Source organism: Ranitomeya imitator, chromosome 4, assembly GCF_032444005.1.
Source record: "Ranitomeya imitator isolate aRanImi1 chromosome 4, aRanImi1.pri, whole genome shotgun sequence".
Lineage (NCBI taxonomy): Eukaryota > Metazoa > Chordata > Amphibia > Anura > Dendrobatidae > Ranitomeya > Ranitomeya imitator.
Window position 1 is genome coordinate 209,169,764 of NC_091285.1, and position 22,778 is coordinate 209,192,541.

Below are 22,778 nucleotides of genomic sequence, written 5' to 3' on the forward strand. Positions count from 1 at the left end.
TCTGGTTTATCCTTTTCAGGGCTATTGTGACAAGAGCTAAATTGCACATGCCGTATTTTTCGGATTATAAGACACACCCCAAATTTTGAGGAGAAAATAGGATCTTTTTTTCTAATAAAATGGGGGTGCTTCTGCGGTGATGCGGGGTGCCAGGGTCACCGCTGGAGGAGGCAGGAGTGGGGTGATGCTGCAGGCTGGGATGAAGGGGTGTTCCGGTGTCTGGTGCTGCTGCGGGGGTGTCCGATGCTGGAGGGGCTCTGTTGACATTGTGTAAGGCCAGAGCCCCCCCGAGATCTTGGTGCCGAAATCTCCATCTGCGCATGCGTCTCTCCCGGCGGCCATTTTCTCGGAGTCCACCGCATAGGAAAACATGGAACTGCGGGGGCTCTGGCATTACTTAAAATGTCGGCAGAACCGCCGGACACCCCCACAGCACCGCCTGACACCCCCGCAGCGCCGCCGGGCACCCCCTCATCCCTGCCTGCAGCAACGGTGCCGGTAAGGTAAATAGGTATATCTGCATTTTAAGACGCACCCCCATTTTCCCCCCAAATTTGGCGGGAAAAAGTTTGTTTTATAATCCGAAAATTACGGTATACTTTATTGTTTTGTTTCTGTAGTGAAACAACAAATCATACACTTTCTTCAATGTCTTTCTGTATCAATTTGTTGACTAAATTGCATTTTTTTATTACTCAAAAAATGGTTCTTATGCATAGTGCTACCAAACATGTGGATGTTAATTAACGCATGATACCAACATAGCGCTACAAGAACACCGCCATCATTTTACCTTTAATAAACGCTCTCGCCCAGAGTTTTACAGACAAGCAAATTTTATTTTTTCGTTGACTGTCACAATAGTTTTTTTTTTTTTTTTTTTTTAATGAAAAGCAGCTAATTGTACTGTGCACACAACGTGCAGTGCCCTCAAACGTGGCACGCAAAATAGTAACAATTAGTCCATTAATTTAAAGGGATAGCCTGACCATATAACATTGATGAAAGATCAATACTAGATCGGCGGGGTCCTCTTCTCAGCACCCCCCCTAATCCCCCTCTGGAACTCTCTGCCCCAACACGTCCGACTATCAACCACAGTCGGATCCTTCAGACGGAACCTGAAAACTCATCTCTTCAGGAAAGCCTACAGCCTGCACTGACACCGCTGCTGCCTCATCACTATCGAAGCTACCGCCTCACCAACACCGGAGCTACCGCCTCACCAATACCGGAGCTACCGCCTCACCAACACCGGAGCTCCTGCAACCCTCAACCTACTGTCTCCTTCCCCATAATCCTGTAGAATGTAAGCCCGCAAGGGCAGGGTCCTCGCCCCTCTGTATCAGTCCGTCATTGTTAGTTTGTTTACTGTGATATTTGTAACTTGTATGTAACCCCTTCTCATGTACAGCACCATGGAATCAATGGTGCTATATAAATAAATAATAATAATAATCTGCTGGATGTAGACACTGAATGGAGCTGAACTGCAAAGCTCTGTTCATTGTGTAGTGGTTGATGCTGAGAACTGAAGATCCACTTTGATTTTAAGAGAATATGAGCTAATCTGCAGTTCGCCATGACACGTTAAATGGAGCTGGACATGCACAGCTCGTTCAATGTTTACATTTATCAGGAGCTTAGAACAGCTGATCATTTGGGCTTCTGTGTTTTGAGACTCCCACTGATCTGATAGTGATCACTTCTAAAGATACTAGGTCATCATTATTATATACATACAGAGAACCCCTTTAAGTGAGGCAGATATTTTGGACCATCCTGTAAATAAACATCCACGTTTTCATGTCTACAGGTTTTAAGATACATATGTCTATTATTTTGCTGCTAGTTGCAAACCTCAACAGCGGCCCCCGCCCCCAGATCTTGGTCGTATGATCACCTTCTGATCCTGGTGACCTCATCAGGACCACATTGCTATAGGTTCTAATGGTATGATCACTGTAGCAGCCAGTCATGGTGTTCACTGGAAAAAAATTGTTTTGGCAACACTATTTACTAGGCTCTGTGCTCTAATAACTAGTGATGAGCGAGTGTACTCATTGCTCGGGTTTTCCCGAGCACGCTGGGTGACCTCTGAGTATTTATTACTGCTATTACCGGCAGCAGAATGATTTACAGCTACTAGCCAGGCTGAGTACATGTGGGGGTTGCCTGGTTGCTAGGGAATCCCCACATGTAATCAATATCGCTAGTAGCTGTAAATCATTCAGCTGCCGCGATAAGAACTAAATCTCCGAGCAGTCATAAATACTCGGAGGTCACCCTAGCGGGAAAACACTAGCAACGAGTGTACTCACTCATCAGTAGTAATAACTCCTCGGGAATTCTGTCTGAGATTAGAGGTGGAAGAGCAGCTTTGTTACATAGTATACATTTACTGAAATTAATACCCGGCAGATTCAGCTGCGCTCCCTGTTGATGAATCTGTTTCACACTGCACAAAAGACCTTTCCTATGGTGTGCCTTAAAACTGCCAGTGTAAAATGATTGGCAAGTGACGATGAAGTATATTTCTATTGTAGGAAGAACAGCATCAGAAAGAACTTTCCATGTTACGAAAAAGACTTGAGGAATTGGAAATAACTCAGGAAAGACAACTAGAAGAACTTGGTCCTCCTGCCGAGCGAAGCAAGACTGAACATCTCAGCTCTGAGTATCCGCAGAGGAATGTGGAGGAGGAAGAGATTAGTGAAGCTACGCAACATAGTTTATAGACGGATGTATATTGAATGCATGGAGTGTAGCTGGTGGGAACTCTTTCTACAAATGTTGAAATTTGTGACATTTAAGGGTTTTTTTGCATCATTTTGGAAGCTGTGATAACATACATTAAAGGGGTTTTCCACTTTTCTAAAGAGCTGTTACTGCATCTTTAATTTATCTGTATTGATGACTATGGATTTATGCGTTTTTTTTTTTTTTTCTCCATTTTAGAAAATGAATTTAGAATTGGCAGATATAGATTGGTACGGTAGTACAAGATTAAATCTTGTACCCTTGACAACTATGTATTGAAAAATATATTGGGTTCCTAGAAATGTTTTGAATGTTTAGCTTTAGCTAAAAAATCTTGGAATGTGTCACTTTAAAAATAGAAGGCTAAAAGGCCATAGGACTTAATAGCTGTCTCCAAATCTCTGAAGTGATGTCACAGTGTGGAGCGATCATCCTTTATTCTCATTTGCACATGGAAACACGAGAAGCAATGGGATGAAAGGGAGAAGATACAGATTAGATATTAGACAAAACTCTGACAGTGAGGGTGATCAATGAGTGGAACAGGCTGCCACAAGAGGTGGTGAGTTCTCCTTCAATGGAAGTCTTCAAACAGAGGCTGGACAGACATCTGACTGAGATGGTTTAGTGAATCCTGCATTGAGCAGGGAGTTGGAGACGATGTCCCTTCCAACTATAACATTCTATGATTCTAAATTTTAAAAGGTGGAAAATCACTTTTTTAGGAATACTTTTTGTATGAGTATTTAGGATGTCATTGAACGGCATAAGAAATGTTGTATTCCAATTTATGATCGACCAAGTGCATTTATCATAGACATTGCCAGTTCATTCGGAGATAGCTGCCATTTTTTTTTTAAAACTGTCGATATAAGGACTATTCTTTAAACAAAATAAGCGTATTTATTGCATGAAATGTACATCAGCTTCTGATTACAAGTTGAGCATAAAATATAGTTGAAAAAATACATTTTAAAAATGTAATTAAATCATAATGGAATTTCGTAATGCCGCACACACTATATATACACACCACTCTAAAACTTCCTGGAGCTACTATAGGGAACTCCAGCGTAAACTTGTTATATGCAATATCATATTAGGCAATGTAAGGGAAACATGAGCAAGCTGTTAGATCTCTAAAACAATCTATTGAGGCACATGTGATTTCTCGGGTTAGACATATCTGGAGTTTGCGTCTCTGGGTACTCTGCACATTGGAGAAGCACTAATGTTATTGGAACCAGAACTCTCTAAACTGCAAAATGGATGAGACTTGTGCATGCTACCATTTTTTTTTCCCCACACACACAGTCACTGCTGTGCACTAGCAGATAGACTTTGACTTTCATGAGTCTGTTAACAGCATGATGTGCACAAAGACCAAAAGTAAGCATTTCTGAGCAAGGCCTGTTTGACACTGGGTTCTTACAAATCACTATTGTAGTTATTAAAAGGTAATTCTTAGATGATGTTACCATATCAATGGTAAGTTTTTGTTTGTTTTTTTGTTTTTTTTTCTCTAACGCTATAGAATCTGATATGTGGCTGTCTCCATTGAATATAATGGGGGAATCACTACAGAATCATGTACAGAATCGCTGAGCTCAAGTCTCAGAAAACCAGTATTTTTTTGTGTGTCAAAGAGGAGGAATCCACACCTGTTGTACTCCTATGGATTTTTCAGTGCATGTGCCATGATTGTGTAAGATGAGTACACCCATTTTAAATACTGTAGTCGCAGCCACTGAATCCTATACAAAGCCATCTTCCTTTTCCATGGACACTTTTTAATTACATATAGCAATACCAAGAAAGTAAGAAGAGTCTTACTCGACAGTCATTCCACTTTTCTCAAAGGAATGGTAAAAGAGGAATTGCTCAAATTTCCTTTACTATTTCTGTTTTTCATAAAATTTTCCATATTAAATTTGTAGTTGCACTTTGCTAATCAAGATTTCCAGGAAAACAAAAGGTGACTTCATTGTAAATCAGAATTCACATTTTGAAATAACATATAAATGTCCACATACATGTGTAATCTGAAAGCCCAAGCGTGCGTCTTCTGTGCACGTAGGTTGCAGATCAGTGCTGCACATACTCGCCGGGTACTATTCCCAGACACACTTCTTCTTGTCTGCAAGTGTATTTTTCAGTTGCTGTAATTGCCGCAGTTCAGAGTCAAATCCTGTCTCCTTCTCCAGGGTGCTTATAATCTGAAATAAACAAAGTAGAAATATGGTATCATAACCCATTCTATCCCTACATTGCTACAAAGGCTTTGATCTTCTGCATAAAAGCTAATAATTTTTGCTAGGTAAAGAAGCCATGTTCAGCGCAGCCATCTTTTCATCATAGTATTCCTGTAATTGTGTTTCACCTGTAATTGAAGCCCCCATGGTAAATAATTTAATGTTAAAGGGGTTGTCTGAAGGCAAATTAATTTAACTCCTTATCTAGTCCCATAATCTAAGGTATTTTCTAATATACTTGCTTTAAAAATTCCTTACCGTTCCCCAACTACACTAACAAAAAAAAATACAATATCTATTTCCCTTTTTTCTATTTCCTGTCTGATTCATTTGAATATCCCAGTGCATACTGGGATACTCAAAGTGCCATTAGGGGGCAGAGGCTGCAGTCACTGTCACGTCTCTGCCCCCCTCACTGAAACAAAGTATCATAAGCGTTAGAAAATAGCTTAGGTTATGGGACTAAATAGATGGGGAGTTAGAAGCAAAATTATTTTTCCTTAGGATCACCCCTTTTAAAGAGAACCTATCACCTGAATTTGGAGGGACCGGTTTTCGGTCATATGGGCGGAGTTTTCAGGTGTTTGATTCACCCTTTCCTTACCCGCTGGCTGCATGGTGGCCGCAATATTGGATTGAAGTTCATTCTCTGTCCTCCGTAGTACACGCCTGCGCAAGGCAATCTTGCCCGGGATCTTTTCAGAATATTTTCCCACGCTCGAGTTCATAGGAGTTCATCCAGCAGAGGGCGCATCACAGCGTCTCGAGGTAACTACAGGTCATTCCCCTGTATTCCATTCATTCACCAAGTTTTACAGCCAGGAGCACAGCTGCATTAGCAGAGCTCCTGGGTGTAAAATTATTTAACCCCTTCAGATGGATTTACAGCGTGGGACAAGACTGAACGACGGAAGGTATGGAATATTGTTGTTTGTTTGTTTTTTTTACTTTGTTTCAGGTGACAAGGGTCTTCAGGCGGATTAAGAGTATAATAAAATATTAAAACACAGTGTGTCTTTATTTCATTAAAATACTTTTTAGTAATGTGTGTGTGTGTTTTATTATCCATTTCGGACTATTGGATTAATAATGGATAGGTGGCATAATTGACGCCTCTCCATTATTAACCTGGCTTAATGTCACCTTACAATAGCAAGGTGACATTAACCCTTCATTACCCCATATCCTTCCTCTACACGGTAGTGGGAAGAGAAAGGTTAAGTGCCAGAATAGGCGCATCTTCCAGATGTGCCTTTTCTGGGGTGGCTGGGGGCAGATGTTTTTAGCCAGGGGCGTCCTATAACCATGGTCCCTCTCTAGACTATTAATATCTGCCCTCAGTCACTGGCTTTCCCATTCTGGCGGAGAAAATTGCGCGGAAGCCCACGCCAATTTTTTCCGCGATTTAACCCTTTAATTTAATAGCTAGAGACCCCAAATTTGACACCAAGACACTTTCTACATTACTAAAGAGGAATATGTAATAAAAGAAGGGATATGAGATGGTTTACTGTATGTAAACCATGTCTCATATCATGTCGGGTTTGGGAAGGAGATGGCAAAAGCCGTCAATTCAATTACCGGCTTTTCTGCTATCTAGCGCTGTATTAAATATTAATAAATTTAAAATATATATATATATCTCACTGATAGATATATATATATAGATATATCCCTACACTATGTGTAGACATTTATTTTAGCTATTCTATTCTAACCTGTCAGTGTGATTTTACTGTACACCGCACTGAATTGCCGGCTTTTCTATAGAACACTGCTGCATATTTCTCGCAAGTCACACTGTTTGTCCGTGTGTAATCTGTATTTTTCTCGCCCCCATTGATTTTACTTGGTGGATTTTTTGCACAATATGCTGACAAACGCAGCATGCTGCGATTTTCTACGGTCGTACAAGACCGTATAATACGGATCAGTAAAATACGGCAGATAGGAGCTGGGCCATAGAGAAGCATTCTACCGTGTGCAATCCGTATTTTCTGCACCTCTCATACGTCCGTAAAACTCGCTAGTGTGACTCCGGTCTTAGTCTTTGCCTGATGAAGAGACCTGAGTAGTCTCGAAAGCTTGCAATTTGTTACCATCTTTTCAGTTAGCCATTAAAAGGTATCAACCACTGAGGACTCTCAATTCTAAATATTTTTTATGTATGTTCACACACACTTTTTTTTACACTTTTTACTGTGTTTATTGTATTTAACCAGGTACTTTTGACATTCTAGGGGTTGAACATTACTTTTTTACTGATAACCTAATCAAAATACCATACACTGTATAGAGAGCTATGGTATTCCTTTATATACACTGTTCATATCTGGCAGCTTCTGGAGGTGATAATGCCTGATCATGCTTGTGCTGGATTCCCACCAAGCTAATACTGATGACCTATTGTAGATAGGGCTCATTAGTATAAAAGTAGTAGGCAACCTCTTTAATGGGTTAATTTATTTTATTATTGTGAAATCTACAATCCCAAAAGTAACCATGCTCTTTACTAGGTATGGAGTTCATCCAGAATTATTGGTACATAGATTCAGCATAGCTGAGCAAACATGCTTGATGATATCGGATATCACTCAAGTATCTGTGTGCTCGCCACTTGGCGAGCATTGTCTAGTGGCCGCATTACTTCATCAGAGGTTATAAAACCTCCATGCTCGGCACACTGATGCCATTACATAGCTCAGGCACAGTTCTGATTGGAGGGAGAGTAGTTGTCCAGGCCTGTGTGCACAGTTTCAGGAATCAGAGTTCTCAAGTGGTGATTATGTGGCTGGACCACCATAGAAAAGCGCTAACCTAGTGTTTTCCCATTTCTATGTGATAAATCCTGCATTTAGTTTAGCGATAGCTGCTGGAGCAGGAAGAGTGGCTGAATACAGCCTCTAGGCAGGACTTAGGGCTTTGCAGTCCGTTCCTAAATATATAGCTGCTGCAGATGGACATATTTTTTGCTGTATACATTTCTTGTCATCCATACAGTTTGACTTGCTTTGTGTTATATTACGGTGGTTTAAAACTGGGGAAAAAAAACGCTTTGTCTGCTGAAGGTGACCAGATTTTTATCATGAAAAATTGACCATATTGTCTTCCCTACATTTTAACCTGCCTTGTGTTAATTTACTGTGGTTTAAAACTTAAAAAATGCTTTGCCTGCTGCAGGTAAGCACATTTTTTGTGAAAAAATTGACTATTGTCGTCCATACGGTTTAATCTTCTTTGTGTTAAATTACGGTGGTTTAAAACTGAAAAAAAAAAAAAACACTTTGCCTGCTGCAGGTAACCACATTTTTTTCATTAAAAAAAATTATTTTCTAGATAATTTATTATAGAGACTTGGTTTCCAGGAACCTAGCAATTAGAAAATACATAAGGCATGAGGTAAGGGACAGAGAAGTGGAAGTGGTGATGATGGTGCACCCAGACAGCAAGTACTCGGGCAGATGCAACTGCGCCTGTTGCTGGATCACATGAAACACAGCCACCCCATGACACATACCTTCATGTTTCACTTCGCAGGGAGGCACGGGACACCACTTCTGAAGCCAGACCAGTGCAAACAGGCGGTTGGATGGATAGCAGATAATTCTCCCAGCATACTTGCCAGCAATACCTAGTCTTCCACATGGTCCAGTCTCATCGGCCAAGAGTCTGGAACACTTTATCCTCACCTTGATCCTCCTTCCTACCACAATGTCAAGTCCCAGGAGACCAGTTATCCCACACTAGGACACTTCGAGGAGCTATTTACATTATCATTTTTTGTGGCCTCTCACTGTGCATGTTCCAAGAGGGATAGGAGTACATGTTTAGTGATGCACAAATCTTTTGTCTAAGGTAGATGATGATGAGACATAATTGCCGATAAGTCATGTTATTAAGTTACCAAGTCAGTAGGACCAGGGTGCGGCAGTGGAAGGCAATTTGGTGGATGACGAAGTCACTGACCGAACCTGGAAGTTGGCATGCAGAGTGAGGGCACCAGCACTGAGGGGGAGGGATTGGCAGCACAGAAATAGGCAGTGGGGTGACCAGAGGAAGAAGGTGGGAAACTGTTCCGAAGAACACTGACACTCGTGAATTTCTCCATCAACGAGTTAGATGTTCCCCGATTTGAAACGTTTTTAAAGACAGTTCTGAGACAAAAAAATGGTTATTTGCAACCTGTGCAATGCCAAGATCAGAAGGATATGATAAAAATACCTTTATTTACAATAATAAGGTACATGGAGGCAACAAAAAGAGAACATACACAATGGATTAAAATAACATTACATAGTCCCTAAAAAGGGGGTTGTGGTGTGGCAATGTTCACACCGCGCAGCAATGAGGCAGTGACCCAGTAAAGTTCAAAGCAAAATGTCTTTAATGTCCAAATACTTACAAATGAGAAGCAAATGGTATCCTCTGGATCGCAGCCAGGGCATCAAAACAGTCCGTATCTGAGACTGATTGCCGTGGGCGACTGCACCACCATGTCACGCTGAGGGGCGCTTCCCTTTGCTCTGTGTCACCTCACACCTATGCAGTTTGCAAACCAACACCGACACACCCAACCCTTTGCTGCAGGGTTTTTAAGTGGAATCTGTGGCCATGGGCCACTTGTAAGACCTGGCTGGAGGGAGAAAACTGCCCCACTACCATCCTGTAGTTCGTTCCAAAAATAAAAGCCCATGCCCGTTTTTTTTTAAAACTGGTCCAAGACCACACTTCCTTTTATTCTGCATTGCAACCACAGCTAAATCTGTGACTGCAATGCAGTAACAGATTTAGCTGTGGCCTTAATACAAGCTTCTATCCGCATCCTGGGGGATACATAGCATCCCTTGCATATAATACCCATCACTGCTTTACATTGTAAACTAGCAAAAGGGGGTAAAACATATGGCCTGGTCTACAGCATGAATAATATTCACAGTGTGACAGTAAATTCACAAATTGATACAAAGTTAATGACGTGACCAAGGTTGCTTGAATGATGATGCCTAAAACAGGGAGGGTATATACAGTATGTCTCATGTAGCTATGTAGTAATGTCCTTCATCAAATTCACTCCGGTATTCCATCTGCCAGTGAAGACAAAAGAATTTATTCTTCATATTTTCCGCCTACATGGCCTACCGCTCCACATAGTCTCTGATAGAGGCGTTCAGTTTACCTCTCATTTCTGCATCTGTAAGCTGCTGAGTTTTAACTTGGATTTCTCATCATCCTACCATCCTTAGTCCAATGGTTAGGTGGAGCGTGTCAATCAGATCCTCTGGCACTTTGTCAATGCTCACCAAAGTGACTAGGCAGAACTTCTTCCTTGGGCTGAATTCTCATACAATAACCACATGAGCAAATCTTCTGCCAAATCTCCGTTTTTGTGGTCTATGGTCAACATCCCAGAATCCACTTTCCTGTGTGGCTTGAAAAAGCGGGGGAGCAAAGGGGGGTACTGTTGTGCCAGCTACTCTGCGTGCTGCTCCTCTCCCCCCTGTAGAGATGCCAGTGTACTCACTGCAAAGGTCTCTGTCCTCTCTTTCCGGGTCTACAGGTGTACCATGCGCAAGTCTTCTTTTTAAAGGGGCCACATGCATCCTCCAGAAGGAGGACAATTACTATTTAAAACACTTCCTCCAACATGGACATGCCTGTGCAATGTTGTCAGTTTGTATCCTAACACTCTTTTTAGTTCTCAGGTCCCAGTGCTCGTAATCCTATACACTTGCCTGCCTATCACCCGTGCCCTCCTGCCTGTCAATCAGCCAGTCCCACTGCACCTGCTAGCGCTCATCTCCACATCAGCCGCTCCAGTTGCACCTGCCAGTGCTGAGTGCTCATCTCTCTGTCAACTGGTCCACTGCACCTGCCAGTTCTCATCTCTACGTCAGCTGATCTTGCTGCACCTGCCAGGCTCATCTCTACGTTAGATGGTCCAGACACACCTACCAGTGCTCATCTCTACATCTGACAGTCCTGCCTGCATCCATGGTTCCTATGTTCTTACAGCACCTGCCTGCATCCACTGTACCTTCCTTTGGGTCCTCCCAGCTACTATCCCAAGGGGGTCAGCTGCCATCTACCCAAATTTAGTCCTGGTGTAGCACTTGGTCCACCTCCTTGGTCTCTACTCGGACCACAGTATTGTATGCCACTGTGTATTTAGTGAGGCTCCTAGTCACGTTCCTCCAGGCTTTCCTTGGTCCATGGCACAGGGGTTCCACCACCCAGCCTGTTACAAAATCCCATTAAAGTACATTAATAGTGTTGAGCGATACCGTCCGATACCTGAAAGTATCGGTATCGGATAGTATCGGCCGATACCTGATAAGTATCGGATATCGCCGATACCCGATACCAATACAAGTCAATGGGACACCAAGTATCGGAAGGTATCCTGATGGTTCCCAGGATCTGAAGGAGAGGAAACTCTCCTTCAGGCCCTGGGATCCATATTAATGTGTAAAATAAAGAATTAAAATAAAAAATATTGATATATTCACCTCTCTGGCGGCCCCTGGACATCACCGCGGGTAACCGGCAGGCTTCTTTGTTTAAAATGAGCGCGTTTAGGACCTGAGAATGACGTCGCGGCTTCTGATTGGTCGCGTGCCGCTCATGTGACCGCCACGCGACCAATCAGAAGCCGCGACGTCATTCGCAGGTCCTAAATTCCTAGAATGAGGAGTTTAGTGCCTGAGAATTACGTTGCAGCTTGTGATTGGTCGCGTGGCGGTCACATGAGCGGCACGCGACCAATCAGAAGCCGCGACGTGATTCTCAGGTCCTAAACGTGCTCATTTTAAACAAAGAAGCCTGCCGGTTACCAGCGGTGATGTCCAGGGGCCGCCGGAGAGGTGAATATATCAATATTTTTTATTTTAATTCTTTATTTTACACATCACTATGGATCCGATACCGATTCCCGATACCACAAAAGTATCGGAACTCGGTATTGGAATTCCGATACCGCAAGTATCGGCCAATACCCGATACTTGCGGTATCGGAATGCTCAACACTATACATTAAAGTACATTTAAATTTGTGGGTGTAATGTGAAATAATGTAAAAAGTTCACAGGGTATGAATACTTTTCCAGGGCAACGTATTTCATATAAATTATTAAGATAATATACATTATAGTTTTATACATACCACATCAAAGTATTTCTCAATGTACTTGAAAAGTTCCTTTAACGCTACATCTTCTTTAAATTCGTATTCATGTTTCTGAAAAGTAGACAGAGACGTCAGTTCGGCGATTTATTCCCGTAGAAACAGGCATCCAAACCACAGAAGCATAATCACAAAGAATTATTCCTAAGGCCCCTTTCGCACATCAGTTTTTTGCCGTCAGTCACAATCTGTTGGCTTGAAGGATCGACGGAACTGTCGCAGATTGTGAAAAACTGATGCGATGGATTCGTTATTTTTCGAAGGATCTGACTAGCGGATCTGGCTAATTGGATCCTAAATAAATCAGAGCATGCTCAGTTAAAAAAAACTGAATCAGTCGCCGGATTCTGTTATTTGAGGTTTCCATTTGAGCAAACGACGGACCCGTCGCAGTCCGATTTTTCGACGTACACAAAAAACTTAACTTTGTTCGTCATCTCCAGCCACCGGACAAACAATTTTCGACGGATCCGGCGAACAACAGATGAAATGTGAGGCTATCCGTCGCAATCCGTTGCTAATACAAGTCTAAGAGAAAAAAACGGATTCGGCGGCATCAGTTGCCGGATTCATTTTTTCAAAATTCGATGGATTGCGACTGATAGCAAAAAACTGATGTGTGAAAGGGGCCTTATTCAAAAATCTACATATGAAGTTTTTCTGATACAGCATTCATATTATTACACAGTATATACAAAGCTGCTTACACATCAGATGTATCAAATATTTCCTCCCATTAGACTATTACACTGAAAGATCACAATGTGCAATTTGGTACCAATATGTAACTTATCGTGGTTACCTTTGATTCTGAAACCAAGAAGTCGGTCAACTCTGTGGAGGATAACATAGGAGCATCTCGAATTTCTTTATAGTAAGCTTTAACTGCTTCTTTGAACAAAGGAATGTCTTTTGCATAAAGGAGCTTGTTGGTTGGAGCTGACTGTATGGAGAAATATAATAAACAGAGGTCTGTTATATGCTATATGACTTGACTAGCGTTATCACAATAATGTTATATTTACCAGTCAATTCAGCAGATTGCACTACATACATAGAGTAGTGGCAAAATAATAGCAGTGTTCAAAAACACGAGTTAATCACATAATCTTTATACTAGCTTTGGTTTCCTTGCATTGAGAACATTGCACATTGTTTTCTAACTGAAAACATGAGGATAAATGTATAGAATTTTTAACTACTTTACAGAAAATAATAACAAATGAAAACTGGGCTGTTGTCCAAAAAATAGCAGTGTCTGCATTTGTCTTTACAACTCACAATATCTACGTTTTTTGTGGATTTGGAATTTCTGTGAATCACTAACCTAATATTTAGTTGTATACTATACCCACAGTTTTTAAGAACTGCTATGTTGCATAGAGTCAACCAACTTCTGTCACCTGTCAACTGTCATTCCAGCCCAGGATGCTTGGCCAACAAATGCCCACAATATTTTGCCATTTCTTGGCTTTGCCTCAGAAGCAGCATTTTTAATGTCACCCCTCAAGTGTTCTATCGGATTAAAGCCCCGGGTTTGGGCTGGCCACTCCATAGCCTCAATTATGTTGGACTGGACCCAAGATTTTGCTAGTTTACTGGTGTGTTTAAGGTTGTTATCTTGTTGAAACACCCATTTCAAGGGCATATCCTCTTCAGTAGGGTTGAGCGACCTTTACTTTTATAGGATCGGGTCGGGTTTCACGAAACCCGACTTTTTCAAAAGTCGGGTCGAGTGAAATCGGCCGATCCTATAAAAAAGTCGGGGTCGGCCGAAACTCGAAACCCAATGCAGTGCATTGGGTTTCCAATGGTTCCCAGGGTCTGAAGGAGCGGAAACTCTCCTTCAGGCCTTGGGATCCATAATTAAGTGTAAAATAAAGAATTAAAATAAAAAATATCGCCATACTTACCCTCTGACGCGCCCTGGTACTAACCGGGAACCTTCCTTCCTTAGAATCAGCCTTCCAGGACCTTGCGGTGACGTAGCGGTGACGTTGCGGCTTGTGATTGGTCGCGCGGCCGCCCATGTGACCGCTCGCGCGACCAATCACAAGCCGCGACGTCACCGCGACGTCACCGAAGGTCCTGGAAGGGCTGATTCTTAGGAAGGAAGGCTGCCGGAAAGAAGCAGGGTGCGTCCGAGGGTGAGTATATTCCTATTAGGTATATACTTACCCTCGGACGCGCCCTGCTTCTTTCCGGCAGCCTTCCTTCCTAAGAATCAGCCCTTCCAGGACCTTCGGTGACGTCGCGGCTTGTGATTGGTCACGCGAGCGGTCACATGGGCGGCCGCGCGACCAATCACAAGCCGCGACGTCACCGCAAGGTCTTGGAAGGCTGATTCTAAGGCAGGAAGGTTCCCGGTTAGTACCAGGGCGCGTCAGAGGGTAACTATGGCGATATTTTTTATTTTAATTCTTTATTTTACACTTAAATCTGAATTCCGATACCAATTCCCGATATCTTAAACATATCGGGAATCGGTATCGGAATTCCGATTCCAGATTCAGAAGATCGCCGACTTCATGGCCGACCCCACACAGGGGTCGGGTTTCATGAAACCCGACTTTGCCAAAAGTCGGCGACTTCTGAAAATTTTCGACCCGTTTCGCTCAACCCTACTCTTCAGCATAAGGCAACATGACCTCTTCAAGCATTTTAATATATGCAAACTTGTCCATGATCTGGGGTGTGCTGTAATTAGGTCTGGCACCACAGTAAGAGAAACATGCCCATATCATGATGCTTGCACCACCATGCTTCACTGTCTTCTGGCGAGTGTACGGTGGCTTGAATGCACAGTTTTAGGGTCATCTGATGAACTGTGTGCGGACCTTGGACCAAAAAGACCAATTTTACTTTCATCAGTCAACAAAATATTTCTCCCTTTCTCTTTAGGCCAGCTGATGTGTTCTTTGACAAATTGTATACGCTTCAGTACATGTCTTTTTTTTTTTCTAAAATGGGGACTTCTTGCTAAGAGTTTAGCTTCACACGGGCTTCTTCTAACTGTCACAGTACTCACTTGTAACTTGAGACTGTCTTTGATCATCCTGGAGCTGATCATTGGCTGAGCTTTTGGCATTCTGGCTATTCTTCCATCCATCCGAATGGTAGTCTTCAATTTTCTTCCTCGTCTCTCTGGTTTGGCTTTCCACTTTAACCCCTTCCCGACCCATGACGCCACGTAGGCATCATGAAAGTAGGTGCCAATCCGACCCATGACGCCTATGTGGCGTCATGGAAAGATCGCGTCCCTGCAGATCGGGTGAAAGGGTTAACTCCCATTTCATCCGATCTGCAGGGACAGGGGGAGTGGTAGTTTAGCCCAGGGGGGGTGGCTTCACCCCCCCCCCCCGTGGCTACGATCGCTCTGATTGGCTGTTGAAAGTGAAACTGCCAATCAGCGATTTGTAATATTTCACCTATTATAACTGGTGAAATATTACAATCCAGCCATGGCCGATGCTGCAATATCATCGGCCATGGCTGGAAACACTGATGTGCCCCCACCCCACCGATCGCCCCCCCAGCCCCCCGATCTGTCCGGTCCTCTGCTCCGGCTCCCCTCCGTCCTGTGCTCCGCTCCCCCCGTGCTCTTGTCCGCTCCCCCCGTGCTCCAATCACCCCCCCCCCCCCGTGCTCCAATCACCCCCCCTGCACTCCGATCCACCCCCCCGTGCTCCGTTCCACCCCCCGTGCTCCGTTCCACCCCTGCCACGCTCCGATCCACCCCCCCATGCTCCGATTCCCCCCCCCCCATGCTCCCCCCCACCCCATCATACTTACCGATCCTGCCGGGGTCCGTCCGTCTTCTCCCTGGGCGCCGCCATCTTCCAAAATGGCGGGCGCATGCGCAGTGCGCCCGCCGAATCTGCCGGCCGGCAGATTCGCTCCAAAGTGCATTTTGATCACTGAGATTATATCTCAGTGATCAAAATAAAAAAATAGTAAATGACCCCCCCCCCCCCCCCCCCCGTTTGTCACCCCCATAGGTAGGGACAATAAAAAAATAAAGAATTTTTTTTTTCCACTAATGTTAGAATAGGGCTAGGGTTAGGGCTAGGGGTAGGGTTAGGGGTAGGGTTAGGGCTAGGGGTAGGGTTAGGGGTAGGGTTAGGGCTAGGGTTAGAGGTAGGGCTAGGGTTAGGGTTTCGGTATGTTCACACGTATTCTGGTCCTCTGCGGATTTTTCCGCTGCGGATTTGATAAATCCGCAGTGCTAAACCGCTGCGGATTTATGGCGGATTTACCGCGTTTTTTCTGCGCATTTCACTGCGGTTTTACAACTGCGATTTTCTATTTGAGCAGTTGTAAAACCGCTGCGGAATCCGCACAAAGAAGTGACATGCTGCGGAATGTAAACCGCTGTGTTTCCGTGCAGTTTTTCCGCAGCATGTGTACAGCGATTTTTGTTTCCCATAGGTTTACATTGAACTGTAAACTCATGGGAAACTGCTGCGGATCCGCAGCGTTTTCCGCAGCGTGTGCACATACCTTTAGAATTAGGCTATGTGCACACGATGCGGATTTGGCTGCGGATTCGCAGCAGTGTTCCATGTAAACCTGTGGAAAACCAAATCCGCTGTGCCCATGGTGCGGAAAATACAGTGCGGAAACGCTGCGTTGTATTTTCCGCAGCATGTCAATTCTTTGTGCGGATTCCGCAGCGTTTTACACCTGTTCCTCAATAGGAATCCGCAGGTGAAATCCGCACAAAAAACACTGGAAATCCGCGGAAAATCCGCAGGTAAAACGCAGTGCCTTTTATCCGCGGATTTTTCAAAAATGATGCTGAAAAATCTCACACGAATCCGCAACGTGGGCACTAGTGTTGAGCATTCCGATACCGCAAGTATCGGGTATCGGCCGATATTTGCGGTATCGGAATTCCGATACCGAGATCCGATATTTTTGTGATATCGGGTATCGGTATCGAATCAATAGGGATGTGGAAAATAAAGAATTAAAATAAAAAATATTGATATGCTCACCTCTCCGGCGGCCCCTGGACTTCACGCTGCTATCCGGGAGGCTTCTTTGTTTAAAAAGCGCGCCTTTCGGACCGGTGAATGACGTCCCGGCTTCTGATTGGTCGCGTGCCGCCCATGTGACCGGCATGCGACCAATCAGAGGCCGCGACGTCATTCGCAGGTCCTCAATTCCTATAATTAGCAGTTTTGTGAATGAGAATGACGTCGCGGCTTCTGATTGGTCGCGTGCCGGTCACATGGGCGGCACGCGACCAATCAGAAGCCGGGACGTCATTCACAGGTCCGAAAGGCGCGCTTTTTAAACAAACAAGCCTCCCGGTTAGCAGTGTGAAGTCCAGGGGCCGCCGGAGAGGTGAGCATATCAATATTTTTTATTTTAATTCTTTATTTTACACATCCCTATGGATCCCAGGGCCTGAAGGAGAGTTTCCTCTCCTTCAGACCCTGGGAACCATGAGAATACCTTCCGATACTTGATGTCCCATTGACTTGTATCGGTATCGGATATCGGTATCGGCGATATCCGATATTTTTCGGGTATCGGCCGATACTATCCGATACCGATACTTTCAAGTATCGGACGGTATCGCTCAGCACTAGTGGGCACATAGCCTTAGGGTTAGGGTTGGAATTAGGGTTGTGGTTAGGGGTGTGATTAGGGTTATGGCTACAGTTGGGATTAGGGTTAGGGGTGTGTTGGGATTAGGGTTAGGGGTGTGTTGGGGTTAGTGTTGGAGGTAGAATTGAGGGGTTTCCACTGTTTAGGCACATCAGGGGTCTCCAAACGCAACATGGCGCCACCATTGATTCCAGCCAATCTCGTATTCAAAAAGTCAAATGGTGCTCCCTCAATTCCGAGCCCCGACGTGTGCCCAAACAGTGGTTTACCCCCACATATGGGGTACCAGCATACTCAGGATAAACTGCGCAACAATTACTGGGGTCCAATTTCTCCTGTTACCCTTGTGAAAATAAAAAATTGCTTGCTAAAACATCATTTTTGAGGAAAGAAAAATGATTTTTTATTTTCACGGCTCTGCGTTGTAAACGTCTGTGAAGCACTTGGGGGTTCAAAGTGCTCACCACATATCTAGATAAGTTCCTTGGGGGGTCTAGTTTCTAAAATGGGGTCACTTATGGGGGGTTTCTACTGTTTAGGCACGCGAGGGGCTCTGCAAACGCAACGTGACGCCCGCAGACCATTCCATCAAAGTCTGCATTTCAAAAGTCACTACTTCCCTTCTGAGCCCCGACGTATGCCCAAACAGTGGTTTACCCCCACACATGGGGTATCAACGTACTCAGGAGAAACTGGACAACAACTTTTGGGGTCCAATTTCTCCTGTAACCCTTGGGAAAATAAAAAAATCTGGGCTAAATAATTATTTTTGAGGAAAGAAAACGTATTTATTATTTTCACGGCTCTGCATTATAAACTTCTATGAAGCACTTGGGGGTTCAAAGTGCTCACCACACATCTAAATAAGTTCCTTTCAGGGTCTAGTTTCCAAAATAGGGTCACTTGTGGGGGGTTTTTACTGTTTAGCCACATCAGGGGCTCTGCAAACGCAATGTGACGCCCGCAGAGCATTCCATCAAAGTCTGCATTTCAAAACGTCACTACTTCAATTCCGAGCCCCGGCATGTGCCCAAACAGTAGTTTACCCCCACATATGGGGTATCACCGTACTCAGGAGAAACTGGACAACAAATATTGGGGTCAAATTTCTCCTGTTACCCTTGGGAAAATTAAAAAATTCTGGGCTAAATAATTATTTTTGAGGAAAGAAAACGTATTTATTATTTTCACGGCTCTGCATTATAAACTTCTGTGAAGCACTTGGGGGTTCAAAGTGCTCACCACACATCTAGATAAGTTCCTTTCGGGGTCTAGTTTCTAAAATGGGGTCACTTGTGGGGGGTTTCTACTGTTAAGCCACATCAGGGGCTCTGCAAACGCAACGTAACGCCCACAGAGCATTCCATCAAAGTCTGCATTTCAAAACGTCACTACTTCACTTCCGAGCCCCGGCATGTGCCCAAACAGTGGTTTACCCCCACATATGGGGTATCAGCGTACTCAGGAGAAACTGGACAACAACTTTTGGGGTCAAATTTCTCCTGTTACCCTTGGGAAAATAAAAAATTGCAGGCTAAAAGATCATTTTTGAGAAAATAATTTTTTTTTTTTTTTTTCATGGCTCTGCGTTATAAACTTCTGTGAAGCACTTGGGGGCTCAAAGTCCTCACCACACATCTAGATTAGTTCCTTTGCGGGTCTAGTTTCCAAAATGGGGTCATTTCTGGGGGATCTCCAATGTTTAGGCACACAGGGGCTCTCCAAACATGACATGGTGTCCGCTAATGATTGGAGCTAATTTTCCATTTAAAAAGCCAAATGGCGTGCCTTCCCTTCCGAGCCCTGCTGTGAGCCCAAACAGTGGTTTACCCCCACATATGGGGTATCAGCGTACTCAGGACAAACTGGACAACAACATTTGGGGTCCAATTTCTCCTATTACCCTTGGCAAAATAGGAAATTCCAGGCTAAAAAATCATTTTTGAGGAAAGAAAAGTTATTTTTTATTTTCATGGCTCTGCGTTATAAACTTCTGTGAAGCACCTGGGGGTTTAAAGTGCTCAATATGCATCTAAATAAGTTCCTTGGGGGGTCTAGTTTCCAAAATGGGGTCACTTGTGGGGGAGCGCCAATGTTTAGGTACACAGGGGCTCTCCAAACGCGACATGGTGTCCGCTAACGATGGAGATAATTTTTCATTCAAAAAGTCAAATGGCGCTCCTTCCCTTCCGAGCCTTACCATGTGCCCAAACAGTGGTTTATCCTCACATGTGAGGTATTGGTGTACTCAGGAGAAATTGCCCAACAAATTTTAGGATCCATTTTATCCTGTTGCCCATGTGAAAATGAAAAAAATGAGGCTAAAAGAATTTTTTTCTGAAAAAAAAGTACTTTTTCATTTTTACGGATCAATTTGTGAAGCACCTGGGGGTTCAAAGTACTCACTATGCATCTAGATAAGTTCCTTGGGGCATCTAGTTTCCAAAATGGGGTCACTTGTGGGGGAGCTCCAATTTTTAGGCACATGGGGGCTCTCCAAACGTGACATGGTGTCCGCTAAAGAGTGGAGCCAATTTTTCATTCAAAAAGTCAAATGGCGCTCCTTCCCTTCCAAGCCCTGCCGTGCGCTCAAACAGTGGTTTACCCCCACATATGAGGTATCAGCGTACTCAGGACAAATTGGACAACAACTTTCGTGGTTCAGTTTCTCCTTTTACCATTGGGAAAATAAAAAAATTGTTGCTAAAAGATAATTTTTGTGACTAAAAAGTTAAATGTTCATTTTTTCCTTCCATGTTGCTTCTGCTGCTGTGAAGCACCTGAAGGGTTAATAAACTTCTTGAATGTGGTTTTGAGCACCTTGAGGCGTGCAGTTTTTAGAATGGTGTCACTTTTGGGTATTTTCAGCCAAATAGACCCCTCAAACTGACTTCAAATGTGAGGTGGTCCCTAAAAAATATGGTTTTGTAAATTTCGTTGTAAAAATGAGAAATCGCTGGTCAAATTTTAACCCTTATAACTTCCTAGCAAAAGAAAATTTTGTTTACAAAATTGTGCTGATGTAAAGTATACATGTGGGAAATGTTATTTATTAACTATTTTGTGTCACATAACTCTCTGGTTTAACAGAATAAAAATTAAAAATGTGAAAATTGCGAAATTTTCAAAATTTTCGCCAAATTTCCGTTTTTATCACAAATAATCGCAGAATTTATTGACCTAAATTTACCACTAACATGAAGCCCAATATGTCACAAAAAAACATTCTCAGAACCGCTAGGATCCGTTGAAGCGTTCCTGAGTTATTACCTCATAAAGGGACACTGGTCAGAATTGCAAAAACGGCAAGGTCTTTAAGGTCAAAATAGGCTGGGTCATGAAGGAGTTAAAGCATTGGAGATCATTTTAGCTGAACAGCCTATCATTGTCTGCACTTTTTATAAGTTTTACCCTCTCCAATCAACATGTTAATCAAAGTACGATGTTCTTCTGAAAAATGTCTCGAAAGACCCATATTTCTCAAGCTTTCAAGGAGAAATGCATGTACAACATGTCCTGGCTAAATAAGGGCCACCTGATTTACACCTGTCTCTTCACAAAATGATTGACCTCACTAATTGAGCTCACTCTGCTATTATTTTGATTACACACCCTTTGGTTTTCTTAGAGTCTGCACCAACTGGTAAATTGTTTGGTAATATAACTTATGCCAAAAACAGTGATTAATCTGGTTGCTCATATTGATCTGCTATTATTTTGGTATTATCTTGGTATGCTGGAGCAATAAGATTTCCTTTTACTGAACTAAGGGCCCCGGCCCCCGGGCCAACCCCTAAAAACCATATCCATGACATTATCCCTCCTCCATCAAACTTTACAGTCAGACAGGTAAAATTCTCCAGGTACTCACTAAAACCCAGACATCAGGCTGCCAATAGAGAAGAGTGGTTTATCAGTTCACAGAATGCATTTCCACTGATGTAGTGCATTCCACCACTGCATCTGCTAATTAGTGTTGTACTTAGTGATGTAAGGCTTCTATGCAGCTGCTCAACCATGGATCTCTAGTCATGAAGCCCCCGCTGCACCCTATTTCAGCTGATGTTAATGCCAGAGGATGTTTGGACTCTGCAGTCATTCAATCAGCATGTATCTGTTTAAGCACTGTGCGCTCAGGCAACCATATTAAACTGATCGCACATAAATTATTGCAGGTTAGGCTACTTTCACATTAGCGTTAACTGCAATCCGTCACAATGCGTCATTTTGCAGAAAAAAACGCATCCTGCAAAAGTGCTTGCAGGATGCGTTTTTTCCCCATAGACTTGTATTGACGACGCATTGCGATGGATTGCCACACGTCGCATCCATCGTGCGACGGATGCGTTGTGCTTTGGCGGACCGTCGGGAGCAAAAAACGCTACATGTAACGTTTTTTGCTCCTGTCGGACCGCTTTTTCCGACCGCGCATGCGTGGCCGGAACTACGCCCCCACCTCCCCGAACCTCACAATGGGGCAGCGGATGCGACGGAGAAATGCATCCACTGCCTCCGTTGTGCAGTGCGTTAAACGCTAGCGTCAGAATCTCTGCCCGATGCATTGCGACGGGGAGATTCCGACGCTAGTGTGAAAGTAGCTTAATATGACTATTTTGATCAGCGCAATCCCCTCTGACATATTAATTTGTAATTTGGACCAAAGTATTGATTTTACTTTTGTGCATTTTTTGGGGTACTTTTGTGCAGCGTCTGCTTAGAACCATGAGCCTTTTTATTGATCAGTATTCCATCCCAACTAAAAGATTAAAAAATACATATCTTTCTCTACAATTTTCCATGTATTAGGATCTACTTCTAGTTTTAACATGAATAATTCATGCCCCACATATACTGAGACAACTGAACCTCAATAAGAATAGTTTAATTTCCATTTTAACAGGCTCGTAAAAACACAGCATAGCATGCATGAAATATGGAGCTTGGGCTGATATTAAGATAAATGAAGAAAT

The 22,778-nt window shown here is 43.4% G+C and overlaps 2 protein-coding genes across 3 annotated transcripts in view; one reads left to right on the forward strand and one right to left on the reverse strand.

Annotated features, from left to right (window-relative positions):
- The window catches only part of CEP83 (centrosomal protein 83), a 117,663-nt gene extending 114,784 nt beyond the window's left edge, over positions 1-2,879 (forward strand). The window contains exon 16 of one of the 2 annotated variants that reach the window (XM_069764350.1): positions 2,547-2,879. In XM_069764350.1, the coding sequence (XP_069620451.1) occupies positions 2,547-2,738 (192 nt within the window). In that variant the 3' untranslated portion in view covers positions 2,739-2,879. The remainder of the gene's footprint in view (positions 1-2,546) is intronic. The other variant, XM_069764351.1, reaches the window with a different exon arrangement.
- Positions 2,880-4,280: 1,401 nt separating this feature from the next.
- Positions 4,281-22,778, reverse strand: part of PLXNC1 (plexin C1) — a 374,777-nt gene continuing 356,279 nt past the window's right edge. The window contains exons 29-31 of the mRNA XM_069764349.1: positions 12,995-13,135; positions 12,172-12,246; positions 4,281-4,976 (exon numbers count right to left, since the gene is read on the reverse strand). Of these exons, the coding sequence (XP_069620450.1) occupies positions 4,872-4,976; positions 12,172-12,246; positions 12,995-13,135 (321 nt within the window). The 3' untranslated portion in view covers positions 4,281-4,871. The remainder of the gene's footprint in view (positions 4,977-12,171; positions 12,247-12,994; positions 13,136-22,778) is intronic.